The 12,829-nt window shown below is 31.2% G+C and overlaps 1 protein-coding gene across 3 annotated transcripts in view; it reads right to left on the bottom strand.

Moving 5' to 3' along the window:
• The window catches only part of LOC144842860 (TBC1 domain family member 1-like), a 49,040-nt gene that overhangs the window by 8,386 nt on the left and 27,825 nt on the right, over nt 1-12,829 (bottom strand). For 2 of the 3 annotated variants that reach the window (XM_078699415.1, XM_078699414.1), the window contains 5 exons: nt 11,419-11,601; nt 7,982-8,014; nt 1,498-1,659; nt 1,001-1,153; nt 227-378 (listed from right to left, as the gene is read on the bottom strand). In XM_078699415.1, coding sequence (XP_078555541.1) covers nt 227-378; nt 1,001-1,153; nt 1,498-1,659; nt 7,982-8,014; nt 11,419-11,601 — 683 coding nt within the window. The remainder of the gene's footprint in view (nt 1-226; nt 379-1,000; nt 1,154-1,497; nt 1,660-7,981; nt 8,015-11,418; nt 11,602-12,829) is intronic. The other variant, XM_078699416.1, reaches the window with a different exon arrangement.

Raw genomic sequence — 12,829 nt, forward strand, 5'->3', positions numbered from 1 at the left:
TACACAATCGGGTAGTGAAATAAAAACTGTAGTTTCTTTTAAATGAATTTGGAAACTGGAAAAAAGTTTTAATAGAGTTTTTTCATCCTAAAAACTGTACAACTTTGAGTTTTTCCAAATGTAATTTCAATAGTATTAATAAATTTGGAAACTGGAAAAAAGTCTGATTTTGAGTTTTTAACATTTTTTCTGGCCCAGTTTCAGAAGGTTGACTGTTAACACTTACATGCATAAGTAATAGACCAGCTACAAAGCTAAGTCCCTGACAGTAGCCAACCTCTGTATCCAGTAACGAGTAGGCTTTTAAAAGGTTAAACAATGATAGCTGACCACGCCCAAGTGGGTTGGAGAAATACGGGTGAGTTGGATATGTACGTCCTGCAAAAACAAATGAATACAAGCTTAAAGCAATTTTTAGGAACAAACTGTATTTTTTTTAGTACTGTATAATAGAAATATATATATAAATAATTTATTTGCCTCTCTCCACCAAGGTGTACGAAATGGGTACCGGTTATATCAAGAAACAACTATGCGCTGATTACTAGCTGTATAATTATGGGAGTATGTCTCCATACAGTATGTGTTTGATCCAAAAAATGACGGGGATAATAATGTGCAGCGCATTGAGACCTTGCTTATAATTTGCGCTATATAAGAATGAACTATTATTATTATTATTGTGAAACAGTGGCACACTTCTTGAATGAAGTTGCGTCCAAAGTAAGTAAAAATGTTATATAAGATACAGTACAATATTGATCAGGGATCATGTCAACAATTATTCTACTGCAGTAATCAAAAACATTTCAAACTCTTTAACTTGTTTATGCGATAAATATTCAGTAAAGCTTTTAAAAAAAAAAATAATCTTGTACATTTTTTATTGGTATAACTGCTTTATAAACTTCTACATTGTTGTAAAAACTTTGCATTATTGCAGTAAAAAAATGAGTTACTGCAGTAACTACATTCCAATCATTTTGATATGATCCCTTACCTAAATCTATAAGGATTGCATGTTGATGTGTTGTAAGTTGGCTCAGTAAACTGTTGTATCTTGGCATATCATCACATTCTGTTATAGTGTTTGAAATCATATACTGCTCGGCAAGAAACAGCCAAATCTCTCCTCGTTTCTGACGTGGTACACCTAAATAAAGAATGAAAAACAATTGTCATGACTTACAAATGTAATTTAAAATATTGGAACTAAACATATCAAACGTATGGTGCAATACATGGTGTTTCGTTGGACTTGAATTTAACACTAGCCATCAGTGCAAGCTTGGTGGTCTAAAGATACAAGTGCCGGGTTGGTAAACTGGAGGTTGGGGGTTCAAATCAATATCCTGTTGGTGCAGTACACGCTGCTTACTTGGGCTCGAATTCCACCTTAGCCATCATCACAAGTTCTGTATTATAAAGGTATGAGTGCCACGCTAGTAATCTGGAAGTCATGGGTTCGAGCCCCACCATATGCATATGTCAACTAACCTTCCCTAACAGCATCAGCTATGAGGTATGGATCGAACCTAACTCGACTGCGATCAGGTTTTGATAGTATTTTCTCCCACGTTCTCGTCACATCTTTCAGACATGGAGTGATTTCTTCGTAATCTAACTTTTGACGTTTTAAACTTGCTATGTCCTGTGAAACTAAAATAAAAATGATACATTAAAATTTAACATTATCTTTATAAATGTAATTTAAATAATTGATTAATATCATTATCTTTTTAAACCACAATAGGAAACAGTCAACTCTCCCAACACCTTTCGGCTGGCCAAAAATGTTTGGTTTTCCGGAAAGTCTGGTATTGGGAAATGTGTTTTTAATGGTAAAAATTAATTTGCGACTGTTTGGACTTCAAGAAAAGTCTGATATTGGGAGAGTTTCTGGTTTTCAGAGAGTCTGGTATTGGGAAAGTTGACGGTATAAGTTTCTAAAAACTTTATAACACTGTAGACACTTCTAATAATGATATACGAAATCTATTTTCTAAGATAAGAGCCAATTACTATTTTACTTTGCAGGTTTCAATGTTTATTGTCAAGCCTAAAAATCATGATTCTTCTACTATTTCAAGCAAGTGCAAACTTTAATTGATATTGAAAGTGGGTAGTTATATATGCATAACATAAATTGCAATGGATTTAAATATATATCATATATGAAGTGACAAAGTGTGGTGTGAATTGTATTGAATACTGTATATGAATCATCAACATTAAAATAAAATGTTTTAATGAAAAAAACAAGAAAGTCAATGTTCCGGAAACCATCATGAAACAATTTTCAAGAACAAATGAGTAAATTATACGAAGAATGGAGAAATAAGTTAGGCCTAACTTATTTATCCATGTACAAAGTAAGAAACACCAAAGGGTGACAGAAAATACTTATTAATTAATTACAAAGGCTGAAAAAAATGTGATGATTTCAAATGTTGATCTTGTATTTTTTATTATTATCAAAAATGTGTTTTTTTTTTCATAATTTGCATCAATCTTAAGAAAGCATCCCAATCTTTGGTGACTATATTAATGGAATATTAATCACACGTTTTGTAAAATAAAACAATATTACACGATTTTCAGTTATGAATACAAACATAGAGGAACACCGTACAATTTTTGTCCAAGATAAGAAATAATAAGATTCCTTCATGGTTAAACTAAGGAAGCTGAAATAGATTAACAGATGGAATGATAATACAATTAAAGAAATCAATAATTGAGGGGCAAAGCACTTTGAAAATGTCGCTATAAAATTAGGATCGGATCTCTACAGCAAAGGCAGTATGTCTGATGCTTTTCAATGTAAAGGTCTTGGGGTGATAGAATAAATAAATAATTAACAATAAAAGAATATTAAACTTAAAGGTTAAACAATTAATACAAGTAACATAGTATAATCTTATATTCATTATACTATACATGGATTCAAAGAAGAGAATACATGTAAAGCTCTGTCTACACTATCAAACTTTATGTGACAAAAAAGAAAGTGTGTGCCCCCAAATATGGTAGTCATGATATGCCCAAATATGGTAGTGATATGACATCATAATGTCTATATATGTATTTCTTTTCTCACATAGTTTTTTTTTTGTATTTTTTTTTTTATTGTGTTTTCCATTTTTTATGCTGTTTTTATTCTTTCACTTTTTATGTATTTTTTGACATGTTTTTACACGCAATTTGGCCACAAGATGTAAATTGGTCAGTATTTTTTAAATAAAGAGAATATATATATAGTGTAGACAGAGCTTAAGTAGACAAAATACAAGATTATTTATCATTTATGAGATATTAAAATGTTTGCAATCACAAACTTTCTGTCCAAAAGGCGTTGCCTCTCGTTTTAATGAGTTTTTCACGAATGTTGCGTCAACACTCGTCAAAAAACTCCCAAAATGCATAGGTTTTTTCACCATGTCCACTAACGATCTTCTTAAATACTACGTTAAATTAAAAGGAAAAATGTTTAAGCTAGAGCCTGTTACCATAGAATTTGTTAAAACTCAACTCGAAAGCCTAAATGTAAACAAAAGCGTCGGTCTAGATAATATTCCCTCAAGATTCTTACGTGACGGTGCGATAATCTTGGCTGAACCGATAGCTCATATCATTAACCTTTCGTTTAAAACTAATTGTTTTCCTCATGATCTTAAAACTGCTAAAGTTACCCCTCTATTTAAGAAAAATACTAGAACAAATGTTGAGAATTATCGGCCGATTAGTATTCTGCCTACGGTATCTAAGATTCTTGAAAAATCTGTAGCTATACAAGTTGAAAGGTATCTTTCCAAAAATAATATACTTTATGCCTATCAATCCGGTTTTCGGCAGGCCCATTCAACTGAAAGCAACCTCATAAATCTCATCGACGGTTTAAAAAACAATAAGTCCAAAGGCCTTCTTACTGGAATGGTTCTAATTGACTTACAAAAAGCTTTCGATACCGTCGATCATGTGATTTTAATTAACAAGCTAAAATGCATGGGTTTTAAGTGTACTGACTGGTTTCAATCTTATCTCGCTAACCGCACACAAGTTGTCAGTGTGAATGGTACCTGCTCTGAACCTCTTATAGTTACTCATGGTGTACCGCAAGGTAGCATCTTGGGCCCTATTCTTTTTCTATGTTATTTAAATGATATTGCTTCTTGTATTGATTCTGATGTTCAATTATTGCTTTATGCTGATGATTCTACGATTCTGTATTCTCATCACGATGCCACCAAAATCGCTCATAAATTAAGTACTGTCCTAGCTAAGTGCCAGGACTGGTTAACTGAAAACAAATTATCTTTACATGTTGGCAAAACCGAAAGTATTTGGTAGCAGAGCGAAGCTTAACAAAGTAAAAGAGTTTTCTGTAGAATTAATGGGCCGTAGAATCAAAAGTACTAAGCAAGTTAAATATTTGGGTATTGATTTAGACCAATATGTATCATGTGATATCATTGCAACTAGTGTTATCAGTAAAGTTAAGTCAAGGTTGAAGTTTTTACATAGGCAAAGTTCGTGCTTGAATAAAAAATGTCGTAAACTATTAAGCACTGCTTTAATACAATGTACATTTGACTATTCTGCCTCGGCATGGTACGGCGGTGTCAATAAGAATCTTAAACATAAATTACAAACTGCCCAAAACAAGATGGCACGTTTCATTTTAAATGTTGGTCCGAGGTCTCACATAGGTGCCAAAGAGCTTTCCGATCTTGGGTTTCTTAATGTCAGCCTCAGAAATAAGTTTTTAAGATTAAATTATGTTCACAAAATTCGTTATAACTTTAATACGCCTTCTTTCCTTAAGGATAACTTTTTGTTAATTTCTGATCATCACAACCATTTCACCAGGGGTACAACATTTAATTTTGTCACTCCTAAGGCTACTGGCGTTAATGATACGACTTTTTATTTCTTAGGTATCCGTGACTGGAACAGGCTCCCCAATTCACTCAAATCAATACAAAATAATGCAACCTTCAAAATAAAACTTAAAGAATATTTTAATAATGAACAGCTTGGTATTTCAGTTTAATTAAGCTATTTTTAATATTGTTTTTTTGATGTTTTCTTGTCTTGTATGTATTTTCTTGTTTTTTCATTTTTACTGAGTCATACTTAACGATAATTGTACTAGGCCCAACCACTCACTTTTCAGTCATTACGGATTGGACCCCATTGGAAATAAGTTTACTTTTTGTCGACTTAATGGGTTATCCAGGTATTCTTTTTATACATTGTATATTTTAACTTTTATGTATGAATATCAAATAAAATCAATCAATCAATACGTACTTTACACACCATTACCAACTGTTATCTTAAGCATCATTTAAAAAAACACCATCAATAAATTTCATTTTTTAATATTGTATCATAGAAACTAATCTGTTTATAATCTATTGTAATTACAGTCTGAAGGATGTAGAATAATATATGTTTTACAGGGACATCATTTATACAAAGATAAGGCAACCAAAATCGACCACCAGACAGTTTCTCAAATTTTCTATAATTACTGTAACTGATATTTATTGATTTTCATAATCAGAATTCAAAATAATATATTAAATAAATTAATGGTTGGAATATTGAAATCCATTTGTAAACATGTTCACATTTAACTAAAGGGATCATGGAAAAATTATTATATTGCAGTTACTGCAGTAACTACATATTTTTACTGCAATAGCATATTATTTCAATTTAGTACAATGTACGCTTTTGATTAAATTCACTGCAGTAAACATTGTGCATGATTAGTTACTGCAGTAACTGCAGTAGAATAAAAAAAAATGATTTGAATAAATTAACCCATGAAACAGGGTGCGTTTATACCGTCCAACATATAGCATGTTAGCAGACTTTATGGAAAAATAGTAAACACTGTGCATGATTATAGTTACTGCAGTAACTGCACAGTAACTGCAGTAGAATAAAAAAAAGAACGATTTGAATAAAGCCCATGAAACAGGGTGCATTTATACCGTCCAACATATAGCATGTTAGCAGGCTTTATGGAAAAATAAGGTAGGGATGGTCTTTTAAAAACAAAAATTATTTGTAAATACAAAAACACTGGTTTAATAAATACATCATATCATGGGACTTTTTTATGTTTAAAAAGCTAAAAACCCATTATATTATTATTACATTATGCACATGACTAAATGCCCTGGGAATACAAGGAATTAAACTGAATAAATATATGAGGCCTAGATTAGCTCTTTAAATATATGATGCTCATGCAATATATAAAAAAAAAGTATGCAAAATCACAGTGACCTGTATTATGTATGCATGCAAGGCACCGGATAACCAGATTATGGGATGAATTGATGCGTGTTAGGAATCTTATGTTAAGTTTTGTTTGCTAGTGATAGCGTAGTGTTAAAGGTATTCAATCAAATATTCATTTATCCATGTCAAAAGATAAACCATGCTGAATCCATTACAAACAGAGAAATAAGAAACAAAAAATATAATGTGAATAAAGCAGAAAAGAATGTAAAAATGCAAATTTGTATTAACACCTGTGTTATGTATACATACGCAAGTGGTCTGATAATGCAGAATGATGGGATGAATGGATTGATTCATATGTTAATTTAATGTTTCGATAGTTTTAGTCATGGACATAGATATGGCGATACGAAAACAAATTACTTGCAGAAAATAAAATAGTTAAGCATGATAAAACAAAAATAAATAGGCCTATGAATCAACCACACTATGCATACGCATTAAAGGAAGAAAAAAATGGACTTATATTGACTGGGGTGAATAAAGCAAGATGTAGCTGAAAACACGTCAAAACTCATTTGAAAATAATGAAAATATTAACATAAAAAAAGATCTTGAAAACAATAGGCGTACAATAAATGCAAAAAATATACAAAAGACAACACAATGATCAGTAGCTCATGCTGTATGGAAATTAATACAAATCTATGGAGAAAACATGTATCTGTTATTATAATTTCATGCAGAGTTTTTTAAATTTTAAGAAGTTTTTATCTATCGCTTGAAGTTTTGTTTGTTTAAATTTAACAAAATTATGTCAACATAAAATTAATTTCATAGTAACTACCAGTTACTAGTGTGATAAATTGAGACGGTTACAAAATAAAAAATTATTGTTAATCTTTCAAATGTACATTACAAATATTCTATTCTATTCACAAATTAATATATTCATAATCATATTCTTGTACAATATTTTGACATAAACAGTAAATAATACAGTAGAATTTATTGGTAGTACTTTGATATTTGACGACGCATGCTATAAGTATAAAATATAACTACAGCAAAAACATATTAAATTATTAGTTATATTAAAGTACACAGAATAAAATATTAGGATTTTGAAATTCATACTCCACAGAAAAAAAATTAATTTCATATGTTGCAGAAATGGATATGAGATGCTTTAAGCAAAACCTATAATTTCATCAAATTATTTTATGGAAAGCAAAAAAGTATGACCCACTTTCACAGCAGGTTTTGATTGGCTGAATACTGAGTGATACATATTTTTATTATCTCAGTACAGTAACATCTCACACTTTACATTGTTCTGTCTTATAAGATTTTGAAATTATGAAATTCAAAATTCAATTTGTATTATAAAAAGCAATTTGTTTTAATGGATAAAGTTACAATTGCGACATCCCACCCAGTGGACTATATATAGAATTAGAAAAAGAAAATTGGAGGTGTGTTTTCTAATGAAGTCTCCCGACAGGTAGACAGGTACTTTGAATGAAAAATAAGGATTTACTTAAAAATGAATTATTATTATTAAATTTGGAAGATGTTACTGTATCGAAACTGTTTTCTTCTACAACATATTATTACTATTTTTCTCCTCTGGGTGCTGCTTTAAATTTGCAAATATAGCTGACATGAGCATTACATACATAAAATAGTTAGTAAACAAAGAATTTAACAATTAACGTACTATCCTCAATCTGCAGCAAATCTGGCAAAGAATCTAAAAGAAAAAGAAGAAGCTTTCAAGAGCCTTAAGACTTTATGAATGTATTTATCTCCTAGTATTATTTATTATTTTCGCGTCACTCCTTTAGGAAGTTATATTCCAGAGAATGGAATCATTAGGAAACAGTTACCATGCAGTAGCTTATTGTAAAACTCGGACTGGGCATGCTCACACCCCAAAGTACGTCTGGGATAAGAGAGTCTATGAGACATGTAGTCTACCTGTTTAATAAACAATGTTTTTGTTTGGCTGACAACGTTATTTATCAGTGAACAATGGTAAAATCCTTCTTCTATGGTAAATAGTTTTGGCGAAAGGTGTGTGTACACCTTGTAAGAACTATTTCTTGTTAATTAAAGAAATGAAAAGGAATTGGCAGCACATATAACAAGAATACCGGACAATCTATGGACAAAAAGAGCCACAGAATGGTAACCAAGAACTGGAAGAGGAAAAAAGAGAAAATGGAGAGATGGCATCAGAAGATATCTCGGAAATTCAAACTGGTCATAGCTTCAAAGAAAAGGAAATGAAAAATGGATGACATGATCTGTGATGAGGATGATGATAATTTATTTCTAGTTTGAATGGCTTTTGCAATTTTTTACTTAAATAGCACAATAAAAAGGGAAGTTATATTTCATATTATTCATTGAAAGCAATTAAAAACTAATCAGACTAGTTGAATACTATATGTGAAATTATTTTTTGTTTATTCCTTTTAACAAAATATTACATAAAATTAATAACGCAATAGATTACAATCAGTATATTCATTTATTCTGTCTTTATACTAAAGCATTGATTTACAAAGTGGTTCAGCAGAAAAATAAAAACAATAAAATCAAGTTGAGAAATAAAATATTGTTGAGAAATTGGGTAGCACTAACTTTTGAATTCACGTCAGTTGGAAATAACATTTCAAAATTTAAATTATGTTTATTCAAGATTTTATATCATTGAAAATGTCATATTTGTTTTTCTAAGACTTTTTTCCAAGAACTCTATGTATGTTGAGTTGATGTCATCGTGTTTTTTAAAAACTTGCCATTAGCAAAGGTAAACAAGACGTTAAGAAGATGTAGGCAAAGTGTGTTGTTTGATTGTAAGTCCTCGTAAAGTATGTAAATACATTTCACACTGCCTATAGCAAATGTAAGAAAAAAAAAATGGTTCTTAGATGTATGTCAGTCAATATTAAAAATAGGGTGAGTGGCTGTGCAGTTAAGACAGTACAATCGTAATTACGTACATAGCCATAACATTGTCAAAGATTTGAGGCTCACTCGCTCCATGGTTCTGGTGGTGAACGAGTCTTCTCGAATAAGGACTATAAACTGTATTTCCAGTGTACACATCTGGCTCATGTGCACTTTAAAGAACCTAGTACATCTTTTGTGACGAGTAGAGAGTTACCCCGGTGTACTAGTACACACACAGCAACTCATCATAATTGGACCCCCTTGGAAAACAGTCTTTGACTGAAGAGGTCACCCAGTAAAACGAAATAATAGGGCTATTATTAGGAATTTTTTTTTAAGTGTACACATTTAAAATATGTTGGTCACTTTGGTCACAAAGGCGTTCTACTATATGTTGAAAGTATGTAAATCATATAAATTTTGTTACTCATATCCTATTATATGATGTTAGTATAATATGGAATTTCATAATCATATTTCAAGTATATTAAATTCCAAACGGGTATTAAGGATTGCAAACATAACTCTGCCAGTAGAAATTTCAAATAAATCTGCTGAATCAAAATGAAAATGATTAAAGTATGTTATATGCCAGACAGCTTCTAAACTGAAGTATACATAAAATGCTATATGTCATCTACAGGGATGAGACGTCACATGAAATGCCAGATACAGTAGCTACATAAAATGAGCTATGTCATCTAACAACATGGATGAGATGTGACATAAAATAATGATGTATGGATGCCAGATAGTTGCATATGAAGGAATAAGATGCTGACCGCAATTACGTTCACTCTAGATATAGAATAAGATGAGATGTTTTCGTACATACAGAAGCTATGATATACATACATGACATTAACATGTACAAATTACAATATTTTCTATTTAGGAAAAAACAGAGACAATAACTGTAATTGGCTTAGCTGGCATGCTACTTAGAGCATGTATTACAGACTTAAGGGTCTTTCACACCTGTTCCGGCACGGTTCCGGAACAGGTGTAAAAGACCCTTTACACAATATTGGTGTAAGCAAGTTTTCATTCTTTTTTCTTTCTTTGAACAGAGTTATGTTAATTCAATGTCCCATAAGTGAGAGTGAAGTTGTTTTTGTCATGAGAATGTTATACACGTTAAGCTCTATCTACACTATCAAACTAGTTTGACAAAATAAGTGTGATGTGCCCAAATATGGTAGTGATATGATTAAATATGGTAGTGATATGACACCATATATGGGAACACATTTTTTTTTCACATAAAGTTTGATAGTGTAGACAGAGCTTCAAGATTGAAATCAGTGTATTTCAAATATCTCCAGAATATTATACTGTTCAGTATGCCAATTTGCTACAAGGTTTGCAATGCATTGTCAGCTTTAACTTGCAAAGTGAAAGATCTGACATATTTGCATACAAGTGAATGTAAACACAATTCAAAGGTTGCGATCGATGCATGTTAGCAGAAGCTATGCGGGATAATTGATTGATTATACATAGCCTAGAAGCATTTCAGTATCATATGCAGATTATGTGTTAGTTCACTATCAATTCTATTAATATTTCTTAAGAAGCTGGGGTGGATTGTAGAGATCGGTACTAGCCTAAGAAATATTTAAAAAATAAAATACTATCTGGACTTGTAAAAACTAGCTGCAATTGAATACCGTTTTTGACATGATCGCTAAAAGTTAAAATACCTCACCACACAAAATTTTTTAGGGTGCAAGGTGTTTTATAAATTCGGTCTTAATAATCCACATGGAATTACTAAAGCCCTGTTTACACTGTATTCTGTCTTAAATGACTTATTAATTCTCGTTATTTGTAAATTGAAAAAATGGTGAGAACAAAAAAGTTCAAGTAGATTAACAATGCATAATTTCTGATCAAAAATAATCAATAAAAAAATATACCATGAAACCATAATGAACCATATTATCATGAAAGACCACAATCAATTTATTTTAACCATTATTTTGGTAATTAGTAAAATTAAGTTGAAATTAAATCAGCAATAAATAAGTATAGGTCAGGAATATAGAACAGATGTTTTGATTGGATCGACCATTAGTACACACAACAGCCTTCCTACTTACAAAAAACCACAACCTAACGATTGAAAAACAAAAGGCAAAAAACTGTCCATTGAGATAAAAATAAAAGTTGATCTCTTAATCTAGCGGATCTTACCTTCGATTCGTCGGTTTTCACGTTCCATTCGTATCAGGATAATCTGTTCCATAATCACTTTTCTCCAGAGGGCGCGTATCATCGCGCGGGTCTTAAACCGTGTTTCATGTTTTTTACCATCGACTTCTTCGCCCTGAGAACTGTTCTCATTGAAAACAGATTCTTCGGTCTCTTCACTTATTTCTAAAAATATAATCAATTAGAAATAATTACTGACTGTACAAAAACTGCAAAAGTCAATTACAAATTTAAACTATGTTGGATATGAAAAAATAATTGATTCTCAGTCAGGAGTTCAACATAAGACACAGCATTTTGTAAGCAAACATGTTTAGCAACCCACTAGTGCCAAGAAACAATACTTTAAATAGTAGAAGGGGGCACCTCTAAAGCTCTGTCCACACTATCAAACTTAATGTGACACAAAAATGTGATGTGCCCATATATGGACATGATGATGTCATACCACTACCATATTTAAGCATATTACTACCATATTTGGGCACATGACACTTTTTTTTATCAAACTAATAGTTTGATAGTGTAGACAGAACTTTAGAAACTGTCCCCTTAATTAGCCCCCCTTTTCTTTCCTTGAAAGGTTTTCCCTGAATACATGTAAAAAATGCATAAAAAAATGTTACATTATGTTAATAGGCCAAACTACACAACAGTGATTAATTCCCATTGGTTGATTATGTTGTGTATAGGCCTATAAGTTCAAAAATAATGTATTGAACTATACATTGATCATAAGAATCTATATTCCAGTTCAAAGTGATCTTATTTTATTGCCTCATCACTGCCTGTATCATCGTGAAATATGATTCCCTCAGATATGCTTTTAGACGTCTTGTGAGACATGCAAAGTGGCATCATCTTTTAATATTCCAAACATGATATGACCCTGTACACTTCATCTCTCTAGTGACTATGGGTTATAAGCTTAAGCTTTGTATAGATGGTTACATGAACAACAATGTAGAAGATTATTGACAACAACCCATCATGAATACAGTTGTACTCAACATATTGTTGCCTTGTTTAAAACTTTTGATGTGTTTTTTTTGCCTGATTGTTTTTTTCCCCCTTTTTTTATGCTGTTTTTATTCTTTCACTTTTTATGTATTTTTCTACATGTTTTTACACGCAATTTGGCCATGAGATGTAAATTGGTCAGTATTTTTTAAATAAAAGAGCTTTTGTCCTCCAAAAATATGAACAATTTAGATTGATAAAATAAGAGTGAAATTACAATAGAAATTCACTCTTATGTAATTTCACTCTCCCTGATAAAACCAGACATTGAATAGGACATTTTGTAGTTTTAATCAAGAATCACTTCCATAGAAATAAAGACACAAACAAAAATAATGGTTTCACTTATAAAAACAAACAAACAGTTAAATTC

Source organism: Antedon bifida, chromosome 5, assembly GCF_963402885.1.
Source record: "Antedon bifida chromosome 5, ecAntBifi1.1, whole genome shotgun sequence".
Classification (NCBI taxonomy): Eukaryota; Metazoa; Echinodermata; class Crinoidea; order Comatulida; family Antedonidae; genus Antedon; species Antedon bifida.